General features: G+C 42.8%; 1 protein-coding gene across 1 annotated transcript; it reads right to left on the bottom strand.

The window, feature by feature from the left end:
• Positions 1-1,403: 1,403 nt before the first annotated feature.
• Positions 1,404-25,817, bottom strand: LOC118376933 (gamma-aminobutyric acid receptor subunit rho-2-like). The gene is made up of 9 exons (XM_035763743.2): positions 25,305-25,817; positions 23,622-23,728; positions 10,257-10,324; positions 8,035-8,258; positions 6,931-7,013; positions 6,441-6,581; positions 6,050-6,202; positions 5,518-5,738; positions 1,404-5,207 (listed from the first exon to the last, which is right to left on the bottom strand). The coding sequence occupies exons 1-9, from the start codon at positions 25,463-25,465 to the stop codon at positions 4,857-4,859; spliced, it is 1,509 nt and encodes a 502-aa protein (XP_035619636.1). The 5' UTR covers positions 25,466-25,817; the 3' UTR covers positions 1,404-4,856.
• Between the last annotated feature and the right edge of the window lie 301 nt (positions 25,818-26,118).

Here is a 26,118-nt window from a genome sequence, read left to right as displayed (position 1 = left end):
GGGAATCGAGAGTCTGGTCCGCAAGGCACAGTGTTCCCAGCTAACCGGATGTTTGTCCCGGACTCTGTCCGTGATCCTGTTCTGGAATGGGTACATTCCTTGAGACTCACCTGTCATCCTGGCTCCCGTCGGACCAAGGACCGACAACGGTTTTGGTGGCCCACCATTGTTCCTGATGTCTCTGCATTCATTGCCGCCTGTAGTGTGTGTGCCTAGAACGAGACTCTGCGGCAAGCTCCGGCTGGCATCCTTCAACCACTTCCTGTCCTTTACTGCACCTGGTCCCATATGTCCTTGGTCACGGGCCTCCCGCCGTCTGATGGCAACACCACCATCCTTACGGTGGTGGACCGGTTTTCCATTTTATTCTCCTTCCAAAGTTGCCCTCAGCTAAGGAGACGGCCCAGCTCATGGTGCAGCACGTCTTCCGGAACCATGGACTGCCTGTCGACATGATCTCAGATTGCGGTCCCCAGTTCTCAGCCAGTTCTGGAAGGCGTTCTGCACCCTTATTGGGTCATCGGCCAGCCTGTCCTCTGGTTTTCATACCCAGTCCAACGGCCAGTCGGACAGAGCCAATCAGGACCTGGAGACGACTCTTCGCTGCCTCGTCTCCACTAATCCCACCACCTGTCCCGCAAACTGTCCCCGCTATTTGATCAGCCCTTCCCCATCTCCAAGATCCTTAGCCCCTCTGCTGTTCATCTTCCTTTGCCCCGTACCCTCAGTATACATCCCACTTTTCACATGTCCAGAATTAAACCTATATCTCACAGCCCTATGTCTCCTGTTTCCTAGTTTTCCCGGTTCTGACTATTCTGCCTGACCTGACCCCGAGCCTGCCTGCCATCCTGTACCTGCCTGACTCTGATCTAATTACGAACCTCTGCCTGACCCAACCCCGAGCCTGCCTGCCATCCTGTACCTGCCTGACTCTGATCTAATTACAAATCTCTGCCTGCCCTGACCCCGAGCCTGCCTGCCGTCATGTACCTGCCTGACTCAGACCTGATCACAAACCCCTGCCTGTCCTCGACCTGCCCTTTGCCTGCCCCATGTTTACAATAAATCATCTGAGAACTGTACTATCTGCCTCCTGTGTCTGCATCTGGGTCATATTCTGAGTCATGATAGTAAGGGCTATTTGACCAAGAAGGAGAGTGATGTAATGCTGCATCAGATGACTTGGCCTCCACAATCACCCGACCTTAACCCAATTGAGATGGTTTGGGATGAGTTGGACCGCCGAGTGAAGGCAGCCAACAAGTGCTCAGCATACAGTATGTGAGAACTCCTTCAAGTCTGTTGGAAAAGCATTCCAGGTGACTACCTCATGAAGCTGGTTGAGACAATGCTAAGCTGTCATCAAGGCAAAGGGTGGCTACTTTGAAGAGTCTAAAATCTGAAATATATTTTGATGTGTTTAACACTTTTTTGATTACTACATGATTCCATATGTGTTATTTCATAGTTTTGATGTCTTCACTATTTTTCTACAACATAGAAAATAGTAAACATAAAGAAAAACCCTTGAATGAGTAGGTGTGTCCAAACTTTTGACTGGTACTGTATGTTGCAGACGCTCTAATCCAGAGCAATTTACTGTACAGTCATCGTGTGTGTCCCTAATGGCATCATGTTCTCTATTTACTGCCGTTCACTACATTTGACACACAACTATTATACTCCACCACCAGGCTGAACTGGTACTTGGTCAAATAGACCTGAATGCAAAGTCAACAACATTGTAGACATACTGTACATTTGTACAAAAGACTTCTGTGGACAAAATCATTTTTAAACAACCTCTGATACGTACTTGCAGAGCAATCAATCACGCTGTGGAATACATTAAGAGGAATTCACAAAAGCTAGAGTGGGATGATGAAGAACATCTCTCTCTCTCTCTCTCTCGTCATCTGTGCCAAATATCCACATAGAACTCAGTCTCTGTCTCTCAGATGCTCGCCACCTCTTTCATCCTTCGTGAGTCACACTTACCTTAATATACATAGTAAGCACAGACCCATATACACTGAACAAAAATATAAATGCAACATGTAAAGTGTTGGTCCCATGTTTCATGAGCTGAAATAAAATATCCCAGAAATATTCCATATGCACAAATATCATCCCTGTTTGTGAGCATTTATCCTTTGCCAAGATAATTCATCCACCTGACAGGCAAAACAAGAAGTTGATTAAACAGCATGACACTTACATAGGTGCACCTTGTGCTGGGGACAATAAAAGGCCACTCTAAAATGTGAAGTTGTGTCACACAACACAATACCACAGATGTCTCAAGTTTTGAGGGACCGTTCAATTGTCATGCTGACTGCAAGAATGTCCAGAGCTGTTGCCAGAGAAATTAATGTTCATTTCTCTACCATAAGCCGCCTCCACCATCGTTTTAGAGAATTTGGCAGTACGTCCAACTGGCCTCACAAACGCAGACCACGTGTAACCACGCCAGCCCAAGACCTCCACATCCAACTTCTTCATCTGAGACCAGCCACCCAGGCAGCTGATGGGACTGAGGAATATTTCTATCTGAAATAAAGCCCTTTTGTGGAGAAAAACTCCTTCTGATTGGCTGGGCCTGGCTCCCCAGGGGGTGTGCCTATGCCCTCCCAGGCCCACCCATGGCTGTGCCCCTGCCCAGTCATGTGAAATCCATAGATTAGGATATAAGAAATTAATTTCAATTGGTTGATTTCTGTAACTCAGTAAAATTATTGAAATTGTTGCATGTTTCATTTATATATTTTTTCAGTATAGATCAGTCTCATATAGGCCAGTGCCACAGTCAAAAGTCCATATCCTAAATATTAGCCATTAGTACCAAATGTCCACGTAAACACCAACTGCAGCCTCTCTTGTCCTTGATGAGTGTGTTAAACACATTCATTTGATGAACATAGTATGCATCCCAAATGGCACCCTATTTCCTAGATAGTGCACTACAATTGACCAGGGCCAATACTGCGCCTAAACATTAGACCCTACGCTCCTAAACAGTAGATCCTACGCTCCTAAACAGTAGATCCTACGCTCCTAAACAGTAGATCCTATGCTCCTAAACAGTAGATCCTACGCTCCTATACAGTAGATCCTATGCTCCTAAACAGTAGATCCTACGCTCCTAAACATTAGACCCTACGCTCCTAAACAGTAGACCCTACGCTCCTAAACATTAGACCCTACGCTCCTAAACAGTAGATCCTACGCTCCTAAACAGTAGATCCTACGCTCCTATAGAGTAGACCCTACGCTCCTAAACATTAGACCCTACGCTCCTAAACAGTAGATCCTACACTCCTAAACAGTAGATCCTACGCTCCTAAACAGTAGACCCTACGCTCCTATAGAGTAGACCCTACGCTCCTAAACAGTAGATCCTACGCTCCTAAACAGTAGATCCTATGCTCCTAAACAGTAGATCCTACGCTCCTAAACAGTAGATCTTATGCTCCTAAACAGTAGATCCTACGCTCCTAAACAGTAGACCCTACGCTCCTAAACAGTAGATCCTACGCTCCTAAACAGTAGATCCTACGCTCCTATACAGTAGACCCTACGCTCCTAAACATTAGACCCTACGCTCCTAAACAGTAGATCCTATGCTCCTAAACAGTAGATCCTACGCTCCTAAACAGTAGATCCTACGCTCCTATACAGTAGACCCTACGCTCCTAAACATTAGACCCTACGCTCCTAAACAGTAGATCCTATGCTCCTAAACAGTAGATCCTACGCTCCTAAACAGTAGATCTTATGCTCCTAAACAGTAGATCCTACGCTCCTAAACAGTAGACCCTACGCTCCTAAACATTAGATCCTACGCTCCTAAACAGTAGATCCTACGCTCCTAAACAGTAGACCCTACGCTCCTAAACAGTAGACCCTATGCTCCTAAACAGTAGATCTTATGCTCCTAAACAGTAGACCCTACGCTCCTAAACATTAGACCCTACGCTCCTAAACAGTAGATCCTACGCTCCTAAACAGTAGACCCTACGCTCCTAAACAGTAGACCCTATGCTCCTAAACAGTAGATCTTATGCTCCTAAACAGTAGATCCTACGCTCCTATACAGTAGACCCTACGCTCCTAAACATTAGACCCTACGCTCCTAAACAGTAGACCCTACGCTCCTAAACATTAGACCCTACGCTCCTAAACATTAGACCCTACGCTCCTCCTATACAGTAGACCCTATGCTCCTAAACAGTAGATCTTATGCTCCTAAACAGTAGACCCTACGCTCCTAAACAGTAGATCCTACGCTCCTATACAGTAGACCCTACGCTCCTAAACAGTAGATCCTACGCTCCTAAACATTAGACCCTACGCTCCTAAACATTAGACCCTACGCTCCTAAACAGTAGATCCTACGCTCCTAAACAGTAGATCCTACGCTCCTAAACAGTAGATCCTACGCTCCTAAACAGTAGACCCTACGCTCCTAAACAGTAGATCCTACGCTCCTAAACAGTAGATCCTACGCTCCTAAACAGTAGATCCTACGCTCCTAAACATTAGACCCTACGCTCCTAAACATTAGACCCTACGCTCCTAAACAGTAGATCCTACGCTCCTAAACAGTAGATCCTACGCTCCTAAACAGTAGATCCTACACTCCTAAACAGTAGATCCTACGCTCCTAAACATTAGACCCTACACTCCTAAACAGTAGATCCTACGCTCCTAAACAGTAGATCCTACGCTCCTAAACAGTAGATCCTACACTCCTAAACAGTAGATCCTACGCTCCTAAACATTAGACCCTACGCTCCTAAACAGTAGATCCTACGCTCCTAAACAGTAGATCCTACGCTCCTATACAGTAGACCCTACGCTCCTAAACAGTATGAACACCAGTAGATTATGTTGAATAGGATATAGGAGCCAGGGAATAACATCCTGGAGTACTTATCGATGGTGTGTGTATTCTGGATAATATTGAGGGCCCTGATGCCTTTCTTCTTGGTTGTCGTTGACTCGCTGCTAGCAGACAGGTGGACCACTGTGTGTTCTCCAGGAGGCTGCTTCTCAGTCATCATGTCGCGGGGCATATCCATGTCCTCCTCGGGCCCCATAGTTCCTGAGGTGTAGCCGGCCAGGCTGTTAGTGTCCGCCTCGCTGTAGGTCCCGTCTAATAGCATGGTCCTGGTCTGGGACATGCCACAGGTGCAGGGTAGCGACTGCAGGTCAGGAGAGAAGGTGAGAACGACAGAGGTTGTGCCAGGGAAAATGGAACTAAACTAACTTGAGATGCAAGCCTGTAATTTGAACTTTTGAATTCATGTCAATGAGAGATTTGACCAAAAATGAATGTGTTGGCATACGTTAGATTTGGCCATAGAAGAGACAAGGAAGTATAACGCATCAGAAGTGTCTGTTAATCCAACCAAACTGCATGAAATGAAGAGCAAACTGTATTCTCAAGAGATATTGCGATTTTGTCTTGGAAAAAGGTTTTAGACACACAGTACTGTGGTAGCATTATATTACCTGTGACCTGGCCCTTTCCCTCATCTCGTCTCTCATCTTGCGTTCCCTGCGGTCCTGTGCAGTGGACAGGTAGTTGACAGCAGCGTACTCCAGGACAGACAGGAAGACAAACACGAAGCTGACCCACAGGTAGATGTCCACTGCTTTGATGTAGGATACTCTGGGCATAGAGGCGTTGACTCCAGTGATGATGGTGGACATGGTGAGCACTGTAGTGATACCTGCAGGGAACAGGAGAAGGAAATAACAAGAGTTCAAGACTGCTCTCTTCTGTATTCTTTTCCAAGAAGACAGTCAGACCCTGTCGGAGAATCAAACTATCTTTAAATATGTTTACTTTCATCATCCGCCAGCACTTTAAAAAGGTCTGACAGAGATGGCTTTATTGTTCCAACCTCTGAAATACACTGTAATAACTGAAAAACGACAGAAAGCCTGACATCTGGCAATGAGGGGATAAAGCAGCACTAGAAACAGCATTAACTGTACCACTTCTGAATATTGATCTTCCATAGTAGCGCTAGCATCTTACCCAGGGAGACACGAGCTGGGACGGCCCTGCGGTCGATCCAGAAGGATACCCAAGACAGCATAACCATGAGGGTAGCCGGGAAGTAGGTCTGAAGCAGGAAGAAGAAGATGTGTCTCCGCAGGGTGAAGTTGATGTACAGACGGTTGTACCAGCCTGTACATGAGGAGGAACACAATGTGTAGGTATGGATCAATAATAATATCACTGGTAGGGTTGAAAAATGCTGGTAACTTTCAAAAAATTCCCAGGTTTTTCAGAAATTTTGGTTGAAGGATTCCAGGTTTTCTGCTTATTCCAACCAAGGATTTCTGGAAAACCAGAGAATTTTTGCAAAGTTACCAGATTTTTTTCTGGGAATGTGTGATTCTCACATGGCTATGGTGATTATTACCAGTACTGCTGTAGAAGGCCAGCCGAGATGTGGTGTGGAACTTCTGGATGAGGAACTGAGACAAGGAGATACGGTCATCCGTACTCAAGGACTCATCCCCACTCTTCCAGTACAGCATCAGGTCCTCATCTGTATAAGCATCTGGGGGGCACAACCAACGTTAGAGATAAAAGTGGTACCTGTGTGGGCCAGTGGTAACAACCCCAGCAGGAAACGCACATGTACTGTATAAACCAATGGTCCTGAGTTCAATCCCTGTCTTTTTGACATCCCCCACTGGTTGAATCAATGAAATTGACATCTGTGGGTCTGTACTCTTTGCCTGTCTACTCATCTAATTATTCAAAGCTTAAAAACATTTAGATATTCTCAATAATACTGTTCTGTTTGTGTATACTGTAGACAAAAAAATACTAAATAGTATGCCCTGACATATTTTCTAAAGGTCAATGAAGATTCTCAGTGAAACTCTGAAAGTGAGCCTACTCACAGCTCTCTAGCTCCAGGGAGCAGGACTGGGTGTCCAAAGGGAAACGGCTGAAGTCCATGTTACAGGCTGCTGTCACTGTCACCCTGTACAGTAAGGACAACACAGATCCATGATGTGACATCGACAACTTTACGATTCCTCCACGAGCCTTTACAACACATAACATTACGTTCTTGTAGATATTATAGGTTCTTTTTGCCTTCTGAAATAAATAAATAGCATCAAAGAACTTGGAAAATGTCTTTTTTTGGAGTGCGGTCTCGCTACACTGAATCACATGTTCACAACACCAAATACATTTGGTCCATTAAGTTGTCCTTACTGTTCCACACACACCAATTCAAAACTTCCAACACTGACTATAACTGTATGTAGTAGACGATGTGAACAAACAAGGCCACTGTCATGAATAACAATGAGCATGTTCTCAAGCCATTAAAACACCATTTGTGCATATATTGTCTGGTGAAAGACTTTGAGCAGCATAAAATACCAAACTATGTGGCATGAAACAACAACTTAGTACCTTCACATTTTGGCCTAGTTTTCAAAAACAGATAAAAAAATGTAATAAAAAAACATCACCAGCCAGAAGCACATTTCTAATTTTAACTAACAACAGGAGCAAAATGCAAATGTATCTTCTTGTCTAGGCGTCAACATACCTACATCCTGCACAGAAGCATGTTATGTTTAGTATAAAAAGTTAGGATACTATTAATATTCCAAACTGAATACATTTAAAATTCTTAAGTCAACAGCTAAGTACATCATTCCAAGTATTGACAATATGAGCAGTCAATCACTTTGGAGCAGCGTGTGTAGGTTTTTGTTTCAGCCCAGCACTAGAGCACCAGTCAATTTAGAAAGTTAATTGAAATCTGAATGGATCCCAACCCTGCATGACAAAGAATGACCTGCACAATGTCCCCAGTAAGGTTGCAAAAATGCCTAAATTTTCCAGACATCCTGGTTGGAGGATTCTGGATTTCCTGCTACCTCTGATTCGGGGAATCTTCCAACCAGGATTTCTTGAAAACAAGGGAATTTTGGAAAAGTGACTGGAATTTTGCAACCCTAGTCCCCAAAGCACCCCCGCTCCACCTCAGGCTGTACAGAACGTGTCCATCGGGAAAGACCCTGAGCATGATGTTGACTGTGGTGGTGTCATGGATGAAGGATCTCTTGGAGTGGACGAAGAACACATCGGGCACCCAGATCTTCTTGACCAGACGCCCGTCAAATGTCATGCTCTTATTGGTGGAGCTGGTGAAGGACAGACGCTCGTCCTTCCAATAGTGTCTCAGGTACAGGGTCATGGTGAAGTCCTATTGGAGGAGAGGAGAGGAAGGGAAGGGTTTAATGTCTAACTAACAAGTGGATGACCGGAAAATGGAAACAGGACAGTAACTATACCCAGTGAATCATCATACTCTAGGATAGTAACTATGCCCAGTGAATCATCATACTCTAGGATAGTAACTATGTACAGTGAATCATCATACTCTAGGATAGTAACTATGTCCAGTGAAATCATCATACTCTAGGATAGTAACTACACTCAGTGAATCATCATACTCTAGGATAGTAACTACACCCAGTGAATCATCATACTCTAGGATAGTAACTATGCCCAGTGAATCATCATACTCTAGGATAGTAACTATGCCCAGTGAATCATCATACTCTAGGATAGTAACTATGTACAGTGAATCATCATACTCTAGGAGAGTAACTACACTCAGTGAATCATCATACTCTAGGATAGTAAATATGTACAGTGAATCATCATACTCTAGGATAGTAACTACACTCAGTGAATCATCATAATCTCGGATAGTAACTATGTACAGTGAATCATCATACTCTAGGATAGTAACTATGTCCAGTGAATCATCATACTCTAGGATAGTAACTATGTACAGTGAATCATCATACTCTAGGAGAGTAACTACACTCAGTGAATCATCATACTCTAGGATAGTAAATATGTACAGTGAATCATCATACTCTAGGATAGTAACTACACTCAGTGAATCATCATAATCTCGGATAGTAAGTATGTACAGTGAATCATCATACTCTAGGATAGTAACTATGTCCAGTGAATCATCATACTCTAGGATAGTAAATATGTACAGTGAATCATCATACTCTAGGATAGTAACTACACTCAGTGAATCATCATAATCTCGGATAGTAAGTATGTACAGTGAATCATCATACTCTAGGATAGTAACTATGTCCAGTGAATCATCATACTCTAGGATAGTAACTATGTCCAGTGAATCATCATACTCAAGCATAGTAACTATGCTGCTGAGGACATTTGGGGTTGAGTTATCCAATGAGTGAATTATACCCAGAAAATAAAGCTATGACTTTGCAAAAAGTACTATATTATATAAATGCAAGTCTTAAACCCAGCTGTCAGAGCTTACAGAACTTTGGGTTCAAATCCTGTTGGGGCTGAAATTAAGTGTAGGCTGAAAGTCAACGGACAGAGCAGATAAGTTCAGATCAGTGTCTTTGATTTCTCTGCAACCTCTCACACCTCTGGGGTTGAGCTCTACTACAAAGAAACTGAAACCTCCTCCTTCTCCTCCTCCTCCTCCTCCACTTATGCCTCCTCCTCCTCTGCCTCTTCCTCCTCCTCCTCCCCTTATGCCTCCTCCTCCTCCACTTACGCCTCCTCCTCCTCCCCTCCTACTACCCCATCTCCTCCTCCTCCACTTACGCCTCCTCCTACCCTTCCTCCTACTCCCCCTCCCCTTACGTCTTCTCCTCCACTTACGCCTCCTCCTCTGGTCCCCTCCTCCACTCCTCCACCCCCTCCTACTACGCCTCCTCCTCCTTCTCCTCCACTTACGCCTCCTCCTCTGCCTCCTCCTCCCCACCTCTACCCACTCCTACTACCCCTCCCACTCCACTTACGCCTCCTCCTCCTCTGCCTCCTCTTACTCCTCCACCCATTACGCCTTCTCCTCCTCCACTTACACCTCTTCCTCCACACAACCACCCCCTCCTACTACCCCTCCTACTCCTCTTCCTCTCACCCCCTCTTTCAGCCCACTCTCATTATATAATAATAGCAACAGTTGGGAGTACCCATCATTATGATGCCCATCTGCATGGTCAATAACGACTATCAATATGTTACAGTCTGTTAGATCTCAAGGGATTTAGCTAGCACAAAAAGACTCAAACAAACCGTGTCAATTTGGATACAGGAAATAATGACTTAAATGTTAATGATGTGGTGATTTTACTCTCACATAATTTCCACAATGCGGAGTTGAAGCTGAAATTGGGTAGCTTCAACCTACCATGTCTACTTCTGAGATGCTATCCAGGCTCTCCACCTGTACGTCCACCCCGACTGGGATAGCAGGGCCTGGGAAACAAAAAGAAAGAAACCAGAGAAAAAATGATTTGAACAAACTACAGCATATTAATATACAACATACAGAAACACGTATGAAGACTATGGGACAAAAAGTGTTGGTTTTAACAATGAACAAGCATTTTGATCCACTTCCATTGTTCTCCAAGTTGCTATATTTCCTCTTCTCTTCAGTTAGCTCCTCAATTCATGCACCTTGGTTTTGGAGTGAGGTAGCGTCTGTGTTCATTTTGCTTTAAACAAACTAAAGTATGCCAGTATCAGGTGGCTCATAGACGGTGACACCTAGTTACAGCTTCTGTACCGTATTTAAAGTATCAGGTGGCTCATAGACTGTGACACCTAGTTACAGCTTCTGTACCGTATTTAAAGTATCAGGTGGCTCATAGACTGCGACACCTAGTTACAGCTTCTGTACCGTATTTAAAGTATCAGGTGGCTCATAGACTGCGACACCTAGTTACAGCTTCTGTACCGTATTTAAAGTATCAGGTGGCTCATAGACTGCGACACCTAGTTACAGCTTCTGTACCGTATTTAAAGTATCAGGTGGCTCATAGACTGCGACACCTAGTTACAGCTTCTGTACCGTATTTAAAGTATCAGGTGGCTCATAGACTGCGACACCTAGTTACAGCTTCTGTACCGTATTTAAAGTATCAGGTGCCTCATAGACTGCGACACCTAGTTACAGCTTCTGTACCGTATTTCCTTACAGGCAAATAAGTCAATGATTCAGCTTTGAACTTTACAGCGAAATTGTTGCTCGGCAATGACTCACTCGTCAAAACCTGACTCAAGTCAAGTACTGTAGACTTAAAGGGAGCGGAAACGATAGGGTTTAGAACCAATTCAGCAGTTCGGGGGCAGAGGAGCAAAGAATCAAGCCCACATTACGCAACTGCACTCTGACAACAAAAACTAGGCCAAGTTCTGGAAAAGCCTCTGTCTTCTCTGCCTTTCCATGTAATAACTGGACTTGCAGTATCCCTGTTACGCCCACAGGGGCCACCAGTAAGTACATTTTAAATCTGTGTAATTCAAAGGAGGACCATACGAGACCCACAGGGCCATATTCAATATTCATCAATGTTGCACTTCCACCTAAGACTTACCCCACACCAGCTTGTCGCCAGTGTTGAATGATAATGTGAGCTCTAGTATTATGGTGTTTCTATCAGGAGTGTGACACTAAAGACTTGTGGCAAGCAGAATGCTTTGTAAGTAAGGGTTCAAGTTCACAGTTAGCCATTGTTATGTAAATACAATCTGAAAAGTATCAGTGGCTCTAAATCAGAGCAGGTCCGTTGGAGCCGTGGCCCAGTGAGACATGGGGTGCTGGCCCGCATAGATGGAAGCAGAAAAGTCTGAGCCTTTTGGGTAGAACAATGGGGTAAAATCTCAGATGGAAACTCGGCACAAGCGTCTCAGAGTAGGAGTGGTGATCTAGGATCAGTTTTGTTTTTTATACATATATATTTTAAAAAATGAATGGACTGGGGGGTGCTAATCCTAGATCAGCACTCCTACTCTGAGAAGCTTTAGAAATACGAGCCCAGGATGAAGAACATAGGTTACAGCACACAGTGAATGACATCTGGACTCACTTCTCTGACCCGATGCAACACGGTACGTTTCAGACAACCTACGACCTCCTGAAAATGAGTATAATATTAATCAGACCACTTCACATTGCCAGTCTGGTGCAGTATGTATAACACATACTGTCACGCAGCAGCAAATACTGTCCTGCATACCTCTATGTCATACACTTTATGTATCAATACAGTCTGTAATCTGATGAGATTAGAGGAGACGATAAATGCCAGATTAGAGTCAGTGCCTTCCAAAGCCATTGAGACAGCAGCAGAGGAGGGGTCTTTATGACACTTTGGGATTACTAAAATGATAAAGGAATTATCACTGTCTGCATCTGAAATAGCACCATATTCCCTTTATAGTGTTTTGACCACAGCCATTGGAATAGGTTGACATTTGGGATCTAAACATACACTGTCTGTGAGAGGCAGAGGGGTACAAGCCCTAAATATTATCTGGATAGAATAGCATCTACTGATGTATGGAGACAGATTCACTGCAGCGAAGACATCATTACAGAAAATACAAATTATAGCTGACATTTCGAGAAGAGGTTGTAAATGTGGATTTGCCTGCCAGCTGCTTTTAGATTTTATGTGGTTCAAAATCACTTAATGAGGAACGTATTCCAAGTTCTTAATGAGGAACGTATTCCAAGTGTTTTGCTTCTGAATCCGTCTTCTTCATCTATCAGAGTATATGGGCTGAGAAAGACCATCCCAAATGGCACCCTATTCCCTTTATAGTGCACTACTTTTGACCAGGGCTCATAGGACTCTGGTCAAAAGTAGTGTACTATTTAGGGAATAGGGTGCCATTTGGGAATTAAGGAGAAGTGCCTCTCTTTCCCCTAATAAGATGCATGGTTATTAGCTTGTCTGTGGAAGCAATTATAGAACAAACCAGCTTTGCCACTACATGTGATATGATGTACATGATGCAACTTCCTATTTGTGTTTGCATCACTGGGTGAAATAAAGGCTTTCGTTAATTGGGATAACTAGCACAGACAATACTGTAACTAACCTAAGTGCTACATCCTCACTCTAAATGACATCTATTAACATCATGTGGACACATAACTATAGCCAGAGGAAAGATCTAGAACTGGAGTTGCATGGTTGTTTCACTCTGCCATAGATAGTACTGTATATTACGCAGCAACACATCCTACAACCTGTTGGTTATTTGTTTACATGTATGTACATATCTCTCCTGGGGAATCTGTGATCGGGTTAGACCCACTTTCATATGACTCTGTGTTGGGTAAACCATGCTGGTACAATGTATGTACATATCTCTCCTGGGGAATCTGTGATCGGGTTAGACCCACATTCATATGACTCTGTGTTGGATAAACCATGATGGTACAATGTATGTACATATCTCTCCTGGGGAATCTGTGGTCGAGTTAGACACACATTCATATGACTCTGTGTTGGGTAAACCATGCTGGTACAATGTATGTACATATCTCTCCTGGGGAATCTGTGATCGGGTTAGACACACATTCATATGACTCTGTGTTGGGTAAACCATGCTGGTACAATGTATGTACATATCTCTCCTGGGGAATCTGTGATCGGGTTAGACCCACATTCATATGACTCTGTGTTGGGTAAACCATGCTGGTACAATGTATGTACATATCTCTCCTGGGGAATCTGTGATCGGGTTAGACACACATTCATATGACTGTGTTGGGTAAAACATGCTGGTACAATGTTGGAATAAACCCCCCCACTCCCCACTGGGCAAACCTTTTCATTTCCCTATGGTTTTTAACTCAGTGTGTGTGTGCATGTGTGTATATCAGGCTTATGGATATCAGATAATCCCCCCCCCCCACACACACACACACACACACACACACACACACACACACACACACACACACACACACACACACACACACACACACACACACACACACACACACACACACACACACACACACACACACAACACACACACACACACACACACACACACACACACACACACACACACACACACACACACACACACACACACACACACACACACACACACACACAGTTAGCCAATCTGCATCCTTTCACTCTGACCTTGGTTCGATTTGCCCTAAATTTGTCCCAGTTCTGACATTTGGACTAAAAGAGACCCAGGAGATCAATAGTTTCTGACTGTTTCTGCATAGTTGTCATCAATACAATGTTCTCTTTTTACAACTTGAGATAAATACATTAACAGCATGGTGATGGCTGGTACATTGAATATCTATTTCAAAACAAACATGTTGATTTAGAGTTACAGTATGTAAAAAATAATGCTAATATCGATACCATGACTTGACTGGGATGTGTGGGATTTCAAAATGTCAAAAGTTCAAAAGGATTTGAACACTCCATTTCATTGTTGTTTAGAGTTACATTATAATAAAACTCTATAGTCAAATGTATTTATTTGATTCATCTTTATGCATTATTTTACTATAAATAATAATTGCAAAAAGGGGTAATTTTAGGGAGAGTGTTACCATTCCCCTTTAAGTATGTATGGAGCCTTAGTTGAAATAGCAAAAGCACTCCTTTGGTAGTGAAAGTTAAAAACATTTACTGTGTTGGTGACATCTCAACTCATTGAACTAAGTGGCGACTGTAATAGTGCAGCAGTCTAGACACTCTTATCAGGAGTATTACACTGTTTACACCAGGGCTCTACATTGTGTACAGACAGAAGTTGTCTGGAGTCAATTTGCATTAAAGGATGATATGAATGATTTAATAGTAGGCCGATGAATTAATGAAAAACTCATAATATTGACACTCCAACTCCACATCAGAAACGTGGCAGCATATTGCACATAAAATGTCTTTAAAGGACATCAACTGAGGGTAAAAAGACCTCCTGGAGTGACTAAATAAAAAATGCACTGATGCAAACCCCATGCACTTCTGTCCAAGGACCTCATGTTGCCATCTTTTAGTGCTTTGTGGAACAAAGTTTGGGTGAAATAGGCATACAGACATGGGGTCTCACTTGAAAAAAAGAAAACATTTGCAAACTGGTAATGTCTTGAGGCTACATCACATACGATACTCTATTCCTAAGCAGTGCACTATGTAGAAAATAAGATGCCATTTGGAATTCAGAAAAAGTCTCAATTTAAATATATTTATCACCCCAACAATGTTGTTCAGTAGGACGATGTCACCACTAGGGTTATGTATGTTACAGTAATACTTATACTCATTACTGTCTGTACTGTATGTCTTAGTACAACTCAGTACTGTCCGTACTGTAAATCTTAGTACTTCTCATTACTGTCTGTACTGTAAATCTCAGTACTACTCAGTACTTTTAACTGTGTCCTTTAAACTGAGCTCGGCTTGCAGCCCATTTCGTCTGTTTGTTGGGAAAGAGAGTTATGGATGGTAAACAGCTGTCGGCAGAAGTCCCTGGTGCATCATGTGCTAATCCACGCAGTCAGCAGGAGAAACCCCTGCCATCTTAATCTGGTCATGATCGTTAGCATTTCCGGCAAGAGCTGGATTTACGAATGGGCACGAAGTGCATGTGCCCCGGGGCTCCGACCTAAATATATATATATATATAATTTTTTGGGGTGAGGGCCATCTGTAAGTCTCAATTCTAGACATGGCAAAATGTGCAGAATTGCAGGAAATTAGCTTTGAATCTGCAAAATGTTATCTTAGCCTCATAACAAAATGTGTAGAATGGGATGATAAACTGCACATTTTTCCTTCTGCCCCTAATCCAGCCATGTTTCCGGCTAGGCTAGGCTAATCTAAACTAAGGCTAGCAGCTAGCTACAGCGGGCAATACCAATCTAGATGCTATGGGTATGCGAGGCTAAGGCGTCAGCATGCTTCACTTCGGCTGGTGCTCGCATACTTCCTTAAAAGACATTTGCTTGAAGAATTCGAAAAAAGCGGCAGTTGTACAGTTTGTCCATCTTGAGACACCATAGACAGAATAGTCTGAATGAATCTAAAATAACTCAAGGAGATCTTAGTCGCTCAATTTGACATCTATTATTATTATTATATTATTATTATATTATCTAACTAAGAGGTTTAGCAGGTGGTGGATGGGTTAATAAAAAATAAATACTAATAATAACAATAATGTTTGGTGCAGTATTTCTCAATGAAATACTGAAAACAAGTAATCTTTCGTTGAATGACAACCAAGACTATTTTAAAGAATCCCTACTGTTGACCAATCACCGATGAAGAGGCGTAGACTTCGGCTACAGACTTCAGCTACTGACTTTGGCTTGCCTTGAGAAAAAAATGTGTGTGCCCGAACAGCCCCCCCCCCCCCAAAAAAAAACTTATCGAAGTATAAAATGAACAAAAATGTCACAAAATGTAATCATAATCACAAACTCTTCTGAACTATTTCAGCTGGGAAGCATGCGAACACCTTAAGGCTATAGCAGCCACTGCAGAGCTATTTTACTGGACAGTTCTTTCTCAATTTCTTCCTTCAAAGACTCAATCATGGACACTCTTACTGACAGTTGTGGCTGCTTTGCGTGATGTATTGTTGTCTCTAACTTCTTACCCTTTGTGCTGTTGTCTGTGCCCAACAATGTTTGCACCATGTTTTGTACTGCTACCATATTGTGCTGCTGCCATGTTGTGTTGCTACCATGTTATTGTCATGTTGTGTCGCTACCATCATGTGTTGCTGCCATGATATGTTGTTGTCTTAGGAATCTCAGGAGTTGAAGTCATAAACAGCGCTGTGACTCAAACATTGCTAAGAGCTGCTGGCAAACACAGTGACGTTTGAATGAATGTTTACGAGCCTGCTGCTGCCTAACACCGCTCAGTCAGACTGCTCTATCAAATATAAAATCATAGACTTAATTATAATGTAATTATTAATTCTAATTATAATAATATTGATTGTTTTTTATAAGATAAGTTTAATGCTAGTTAGCAACTTTCCTTGGCTCCTTGCTGCACTCGCGTAACAGGTGGTCAGCCTGCCACACATTTTCCTCGTGGAATGCAATGTAATCGGCGTCTAAAATACTGATTACCGATTGTTATGAAAACTTGAAATCGTCCCTAATTAATCGGCCATGCCGGTCGACCTCTAACACACAGACAAACAGACGGACGGACGGACACAAAAATACAAATACACACACACATAAAACAGTACACACATACACGGGAGAGCACGCCACTTGGGTGGTTCAGGATTATGTTAGCGACCACTGCTGTTCATGACACTTCTGAGTTGGCAGATTCATGAATGTCACAGCAGAGCATAGCCATATTCCAGCCATAGAGAAGTAATGTCTCTGTGTACACAGTGGCAAAAGTGTTTACAATGTGTTGGCCTCTGCTCTTCTCTCCTCTCCCTTCCTCTCCACTCCCTTCCTCTCCTCATCTCTCTCTTCCTCTCCTCTCCTCTCATCTCCTTCTTCTCCTCTCCTCTCATCTCCCTTCCTCTCCTCATCTCTCTCTTCCTCTCCTCTCCTCTCATCTCCTTCCTCTCCTCTCATCTCCCTTCCTCTCCTCATCTATCTCTTCCTCTCCTCTCCTCTCATCTCCTTCCTCTCCTCTCCCTTCCTCTCCTCTTCACTCTCTCTCTTTTCCTTTCCCTTCCTCTCCACTCCCTTCATCTCCTCTCCTCTCCTCTCCTCTCCTCTCCCTCTCCTCTCCTCTCCTCTCCTCTCCTCTCCTCTTCTCCTCTCTCTTCTCTTCTCTTCTCTCTCCCCTTCCTCTTCTCTTTCTCTCCTCTCCTCTCATCTTCCTTCCTCTCCTCTCATCTCCCTTCCTCTTCTCTTCTCTCCCTTCATCTCCCTTCCTCTTCTCTTCTCTCCCTTCCTCTCCTCTCATCTCCTCTCCTCTCCACTGTGTGATTTATTGTGGTGGTTAAAAAGTAGAGTGAACCTCACTGTTGACCTTGTTAACTGAGATAAATCCTTAATTCCACTAAACCAGCACATTTCTGAAAAGCATGCATACTGTGGCTTCACTTAACATCCAGTACCCATTATCATGTGAATGGTGCACAGTGCTCTCTCTCTCTGTCTCTCTCTCTCTCTCTACATCTCCATGCATCACATGATACCAGACTACTCCCCTTTTCATGGATAAGCAAGATTAATGCATTAATGCACTATTTTACCCAGGATTAATAGCAATGAATCCATCCTACCAATGCACTATATTAGACCTTTCACTTTTGTCGGATGAAACACCTGAAATGTCAAACTATATGACTATACAGTCTAAGGGTAGGAGGGCAACAGTTTCATAATGTAAGCCTAATAACTGTATGGGTCCCAAGACATGCACACATTAGCCTTAAACTTCCCACAGACTTTTAAAATGCAAGGAGAGGGGCTAAAATAAGCCAAGCATGTACAGGGAAAATCTCCTTTACTGGGTCATTTGCATGCAGAAAGTTACAAACCACTAGATCCTCTGTACTAGTCCTGTGTAACTCCACCGGCATGTTTCTCTTCAAGGAGAGGAGAGGAGAGGAGATGAGAGGAGATGAGAGGAGAGGAGAGGAGAGGAGAGGAGAGGAGAGGAGAGGAGAGGAGAGGAGAGGAGAGGAGAGGAGAGGAGAGGAGAGGAGAGGAGAGGAGGATACTGTTACTGTTTGAGCCTGGGTGAGTTTCCATGTATTCTCGTGTATGTGTGTGTGTGTGTGTGTGTGTGTGTGTGTGTGTGTGTGTGTGTGTGTGTGTGTGTGTGTGTGTGTGTGTGTGTGTGTGTGTGTGTGTGTGTGTGTGTGTGTGTGTGTGTGTGTGTGTGTGTGTGTGTGTGTGTGTGTGTGTGACCCCCTGCTGGTCGATGTGCCACACATTCGTTCCCCTGCAGTAATGATCCCTGTCACAGTCGAGGAGAGGAGACAAGCCCCTCTACACCCCCAAAACAGAAACTTTCATCAGATCGGCTCCAAACAAGAAACAAGTTGAGAAGATAACATCAAAAGAAAAGAAGACTTGCGCATGCTCTTTCTTTCTGTCCTCTCTTTTCTCTCGTTTTCAAATGCAGCATCTCCAAACATCGTTAAAAAAGCTGTCTTTGTCACAAAGAAAACAATCCTAAAGTTTGGGGTGGTAGATTTCTCGGCTGCGACGAACGAAGCAAACTTTTATGTGCTTCAACACAAAGACTAGCCCTGAGCAACAGTCTCATCTGAACACATCCAATAATACAAGTCTACTGCTTAGATTTCAAAGACTCAAAGCACTAAGAAATACTCTCTAAATTCACTTACAGTTTGAGCAGGAAATCCATGAAGCATCTCATGAACTGTTCTCAACACGCTACTGCACAAGGAACACGAGGAGTCAAGTTTGTAGGCTATAACAAGCTAAAGTTTACAGTATGTGCCAACTTAGTAGACAGCTTGAAAAATTCCTTTTCAGATGCTTTAGAGTGGGGTAGCTGGATGTCAGAAATGTAATTATTCGGAGGTAACCGAAAAAGAGGCTTAAAACCATAGAATTAAAATAGAGTAGAATAGGATAGAATCAGTGCACCCGTTATGGCATCATTGACTTGAATGGGAATGTCCGCTCTACTTACTCTAAATCTATGCTTAAAACTCAGGTCCAAGACAGCAAATCTAATTGATTACGCAACTACTGTATAATTATATTTATGGCAAAGTATTTATAGGTTCCAGACAGTAAGGACCTAACTTTGTGCTTTGCTTTTCTAACAAGCAGGAGAAGTTGCAGGTCCATTAGGATATTCTGAGTCAGTAACTTGGCATATACAGTTGAAGTCGGAAGTTTAAATACACTAAATACACAGTTGGAGTCAATAAAACTTGTTTTTCAACACTCCACAAATTTCTTGTTAACAAACTATAGTTTTGGCAATTCGGTTAGGACATCTACTGTGTGCATGACACAAGTAATTTTTCCAACAATTGTTGACAGACAGATTATTTCACTTATAATTCACTGTATCACAATTCCAGTGGGTCAGAAGTTTACATACAATAAGTTGACTGTGCTTTTAAACAGCTTAATTATGTCATGACTTTAGAAGCTTCTGATAGGCTAATTGACATCATTTGAGTCAATTGGAGGTGTACCTGTGGATGTATTTCAAGGCCTACCTTCAAGCTCAGTGCCTCTTTGCTTGACATCATGGGAAAAACAAAATAAATCAGCCAAGACCTCAGAAAAAAATTGTAGACCTCCACAAGTCTGGTTCATACTTGGGCGTTTCCAAATGCCTGAAGGTACCACGTTCATCTGTACAAACAATAGTACGCAAGTATAAACACCATGGGACTACGCAGCCGTCATACCGCTCAGGAAGGAGACGCGTTCTGTCTCCTAGAGATTAACGTACTTTGGTGTGAAAAGTGCAAATCAACAACAGCAATGGACCTTGTGAAGATGCTGGAGGAAACAAGTACAAAAGTATCTATATCCACAGTAAAACAAGTCCTATATCGACATAACCTGAAAGGATGCTCAGCAAGGAAGAAGCCACAGCTCCAAAACTGCCATTAAAAAGCCAGACAATGGTTTGCAACTGCACATGGAGACAAAGATCATACTTTTTGGGAGAAATGTCCTCTGGTCTGATGAGACAAAAATAGAACTGTTTAGCCAGAATGACCATTGTTATGTTTGGAGGCAAAAGGGGGAGGCTTGCAAGCTTAAAAACACCATCCCAACCGTGAAGCATAGGGGTGGCAGCATCATGTTCACAAAATAGATGGCTTCATGAGAAGGGAAATTACGTGGATATATTGAAGCAACATCTCAGTCAGGAAGTTTAAGCTTGGTCACAAATGGGTCTTCCAAATGGACAATTACCCCAAGCATACTTCCAAAGTTGTGGAAAAATGGCTTAAGGATAACAAAGTCAAGGTATTGGAGTGGCCATCATAAAGGCCTGACCTCAATCCTATAGAAAATTTGTGGGCAGAACTGAAAAAGTGTGTGCGAGCAAGGAGGCCTACAAACCTGACTCAGTTACACCAGCTCTGTCAGGACGAATGGACCAAAATTCACCCAACTTATTGTGGGAAGCTTCTGGAAGGCTACCCGAAATGTTTGACCCAAGTTAATCAATTTAATGGCAATGCTACCAAATACTAATTGAGTGTATGTAAACTTCTGACCCACTGGGAATGTGATGAAAGAAATAAAAGCTGAAATAAATCATTCTCTCTACTATTATTCTGACATTTCACATTCTTAAAATAAAGTGGTGATTCTAACTGACCTAAGACAGGGAATTTTTACTAGGATTAAATGTCAGGAATTGTGAAAAACTGAGTTTAAATGTACTTGGCTAAGGTGTATGTAAACTTCCGACTTCAACTATATACCGACTTTATACTATATACCGACTTCTGTATACTTCCGGCCCGTCCTTGGACACTGTGCTATCTAACCTCCAAACGAGCTTCAATGCCATACAACACTCCTTCCGTGGCATCCAACTGCTCTTAAACCCTAGTAAAACCAAATGCATGCTTTTCAACCGTTCGCTGCCTGCACCCGCATGCCCGACTAGCATCACCGACCTGGATGGTTCCGACCTAGAATATGTGGACATCTACAAGTACCGAGGTGTCTGGCTAGACTGTAACCTCTCCTTCCAGACTCATATCAAACATCTCCAATCGAAAATCAAATCTAGAGTCGGCTTTCTATTCCGCAACAAAGCCTCCTTCACTCACGCCGCCAAACTTACCCTAGTAAAACTGACTATCCTACTGATCCTCGACTTCGGCGATGTCATCTACAAAATTGCTTCCAACACTCTACTCAGCAAACTGGATGGAGTTTATCACAGTGCCATGCGTTTTGTTACTAAAGCACCTTATACCACCCACCACTGTGACCTGTATGCTCTAGTCGGCTGGCCCTCGCTACATATTCGTCGCCAGACCCACTGGCTCCAGGTCATCTACAAGTCCATGCTAGGTAAAGCTCCGCCTTATCTCAGTTCACTTGTCACGATGGCAACACCCACCCGTAGCACGCGCTCCAGCAGGTGTATCTCACTGATCATCCCTAAAGTCAACACCTCATTTGGCCGCCTTTCGTTCCAGTTCTCTGCTGCCTGTGACTGGAACGAATTGCAAAAATCGCTGAAGTTGGAGACTTTTATCTCCCTCACCAATTTCAAACATCTGCTATCTGAGCAGCTAACCGATCGCTGCAGCTGTACATAGTCTATCGGTAAATAGCCCACCCAATTTTACCTACCTCATCCTCATACTGTTTTTAATTATTTACTTTTCTGCTCTTTTGCACACCAATATCTCTACCTGTACATGACCATCTGATCATTTATCACTCCAGTGTTAATCTGCAAAATTGTAATTATTCGCCTACCTCCTCATGCCTTTTGCACACAATGTATATAGACTCGCTTTTTTTCTACTGTGTTATTGACTTGTTAATTGTTTACTCCATGTGTAACTCTGTGTTGTCTGTTCACACTGCTATGCTTTATCTTGTCCAGGTCGCAGTTGCAAATGAGAACTTGTTCTCAACTAGCCTACCTGGTTAAATAAAGGTGAAATAAAATGTAAAAATTAAAATAAAACTATATACAAGGCGATTAGAAATACCAGACGGGCTCATTTTTCTAACTTGATCACTAATAATCTGAATAATTTGACAATTGTCTTCTTGACCATTGATGGCCTGATAAATCCTAACCCCACAAACCTATGTGAACTTTCCTCCACATCTAAATGTGATGAGTTTGCACCATATTTCAGAGATAAATAACCAACAATAGGCTGGGTGTCAGTCAAGCAAGACAAACACAGATGCCAAACATTTCTCTGTCCTTGTACTCTTGGATTTAAGGTGATGCATTCGACACTGTTGACCATGATGTCCTTCTTGACAGACTGGAGAGGTGGGTTGTACTCTCCGGTAGAGTTCTAAATTGGTTTAGGATATATTTAACCAATCTAGTTTTTAAATCAACCCACGATTGTGCACCCCAATACATGTCAGACATGCTTTTAAGTTATGTACCCAGTAGGTCCATCAGGTCCTCTGGCACTGGCCTTTTAACTCTCCCAAAGCCTCAGACCAAGAGGCATGGAGAGGCAGCCTTTAGTTACTATACCCCCAGCCTCTGGAGTAGCCTTCCAAGAGATCCTGAGCGGGGCAAAACGGTGGATCATTGTTTTTTTTAAATCTTGAAACACCATTTTAGCTTTGCCTTAGTGTGCTTTTTAATCGTTCAGTTGTTATTGTTATTCTTTAGTTTTTTATCCTCTTATGTTTGTTTTGTGGTAAATATTTCTTCTTTTTTTCTCTTTTTTTCCCCTGCAAAGATAATTTTGTTGCATTCCATGTCTGAAATGTGCTGTATGAATAAAGTTTTATTTTATGTAATTGGAGGATAGGAATTGAGTACATTCTCTCCCTTTACTGAAGGTGTGTAATTCACCTGTCATGCTGGACAGTAATCTGAATGAACTAACAGCTAAACCATTGAAATCAGTAACTAAGTGAAGTGAACTAACACCATGGAAATGGCATACGTGGCATCACCATTTCACATTCAGCAGTTCCTGCATGCTGTGTTTTACATGACATCTTACATACAAATGGGGTCCCCCAAAACCCTCCAATAAGAGCGTATCTGGTCTCTTCGGCCAGTGTGTGTGTATGCGTGTGCGTGCGCGTGTAAGTGATCCCTACCTCCAAATGCCGGCCTCATGGTGAAATCATGATCATCTACTTTCAGAAGCTGCTCTGTCTTCAGCTTGCGATTCTTGGTCACATCTGGAGGTTTCTTTGTCAAGGAACTGGGAGATGACAAAACAAGACAACACCATATTAATGAATGATGAGTTGATAACTGGTGGAATGATTTACACAAAGGACATTCTAAATGAGCGTTATTGCGAAAGCCATTAGGAATCTGAATGTCTGTGTCCTAAATGGGACCCTTTTCCCTAGTGTACTACTTATGAGCATAATGCTCTGGTCGTGCACAAAAGTAGTGCACTATATAGGGAATATGGTGCTATTTGGGAAGCCTTTGACTCCATTAAATGCACTGGTTACAAATGTGCCTATTCTTGTAAAGGGCTCCCTTGCCAAAGAGACCTTGGCCTCTATGGGAACAATAGAACTACAATAGAACTGCGTAAATAAAGGTTAAATAAAAAATGTAAATATCAAGCACAATCAAAGCTGAATGGGAAATGTTGCTTTTCAATTCTACACATTTTTCCATGTGGTGGAGAGAAAATGTGGCAATTTTATGACATATTTCATGGAACTCATTTTGGGGTGGAGATAATTTATTTCAGTTTTTCAAATGAATTTGAAAGCAAATGTCCTGCTATTCTACACGTTTGGCCATTACTGATTTCATGTGGTATTGGAAGCTCATAGTTCCCAGTGGGAAATTGCACTTGAACGACCCTCCAAATGGGAAACTCCGAGAAAATGATGTTCCTGGAGTAGCTAAGTTGTGATGTTTAACTACCGACCTTTCACCTTTTCAACCAAAAGATGATTACAAATCATTTTTAGACAATTAGAACTTGTCAATATGGAGAATGTAGTTAGTTTGACCATATGTCAATGTTAAGCAAGCTAACTAACGTTTCATTAGCAATGTGAGCTAGCTTATCAAGCTTCCCAGTGCTTATGTCCTTTATGCCTGGAGCTGGCCCTGATGATAGCAGTAACATGTTATCTGCAGCCCGCTCCCATCTTTGACAGATAGACAAAACGTGCCTGAGGGACGTGGTCGTGCTTTGATCGTACTGGAGGCACTGGCAGCCAGCTGCTAACCTGTCATTGATGAGTAGGAACAACAAGTTAGGTTCTACCCTGGCTGTCTAGTGTAAAACTTGAAACGACCACCTTCTGTCTGGGTCATGATGCATTTGTACTGCTTTCTGTCACTCTTTAACCTCATCCTCAGGCTCAATTGCTACCAGATAGAGATCTTTCTCATATATCCCTTATAATGACTGTAGTTATTGAATATTTTTTCCATGTCCAATTCTGTCTGCAGTGCACAATGAATGATTAGGCTATATTAACACTGCATTTTGATTGTCTGCGTGGATCATCACAATCACTATGTTTATAATCATCATCTTCGTCGCAATGATCATCAACATCTTATTTTTCTACTTCATCATCATCAGCGTTTATCATGATGTTCCAATCTACTGCATCAAGAAAGAGTGATATCAAGTTTTGTGAAATTCAACCTCTGATGAAGAAGAATATTGTGTACCCCTCAGATGACCAGACACATCATAGCAATGAACCATGTTGACAGACAGGCATGGAACAGATCTTGAACCATTGCGCACCAAAAACTCACACCTGGGTGATCAATATTCGGGTACCACTTACGGGCCATGCTTTGTGGTCTCTGGTCCATGCTTTGCCGTCTCCACGGTTTCCGTCCATCTCCGTACTCGGTGTCCAAGCCTACGGCATTCCCCAGTAACGACCAAACAGAAGAGTAAAAACAGCGGTTTAGTCAGATAAGGCATCGTGCCACGGGCAAGCATAAAATTCCACAAGTGAGTCCAAAAGCCCGTTCAGTCCATGACTTGTCCTACAGGTATACGGCTTTGAATACCAACGCATCTTCTCGCTCACGGACAACCAAGCGTTCTGACAGGCATTGCAAAAGGGTTTGATGATGATGTGTAGGTTGTGTATAAATACGGCTGCTTGGGAATCTATACTCCGAAATATTTCCTCCGATTGTCATTGGTTAGCAACTGCACAGTTGTTTCGATGCGCGCAGCAGTCGGTCGCAACCACACTGTTGGTCATTGTAGCAGACGCAGACTCGCAGCAAGCACACATGCAGGCATGGAGCACCGTGTCTACACCACTGGCATGTTAAACATGCTTGATGAAACCATGTATGAGTATGTAGTGTAACCTCAAAATAACACCAAAGTAGCCTAGAGCACAGAGGAGGCGCAGAGATTGTCCTACGACTAATCCAGCCTGGTCTCATAGACTAGATGTAATATAGTAAATCTAATTCCGGGATAGACAAATTAGTATGCTATCAAGTCAAATGTATTGGTCATATACACTTGTTTAGCAGATGTTATTGCGGGAGTAGCGAAATGCTTGTAAGTGGAGTATATGAAATTTGGTATGGCTACATAAGAAAGAAGGTTACTTATGCCAAAAGGAAAGAAGG

Source organism: Oncorhynchus keta, chromosome 35 (assembly GCF_023373465.1).
Source record: "Oncorhynchus keta strain PuntledgeMale-10-30-2019 chromosome 35, Oket_V2, whole genome shotgun sequence".
NCBI lineage: Eukaryota > Metazoa > Chordata > Actinopteri > Salmoniformes > Salmonidae > Oncorhynchus > Oncorhynchus keta.
Note: the sequence above shows the minus strand (reverse complement) of the source record. Positions and strands in the feature narration are given on the sequence as shown.

What these genes read in the sequence shown, in the direction of transcription:
- LOC118376933 (XM_035763743.2), bottom strand. Translation starts at nt 25,465, where the DNA reads ATGCTTGCCCGTGGCACGATGCCTTATCTGACTAAACCGCTGTTTTTA. An exon ending in GCATCTCAGAAGTAGACATG is followed by an intron (nt 8,259 to 10,256) that starts GTAGGTTGAAGC and finishes CTCCTCCAATAG; the next exon opens with GACTTCACCATGACCCTGTA. An exon ending in CACGTTCTGTACAGCCTGAG is followed by an intron (nt 7,014 to 8,034) that starts GTGGAGCGGGGG and finishes CTTACTGTACAG; the next exon opens with GGTGACAGTGACAGCAGCCT.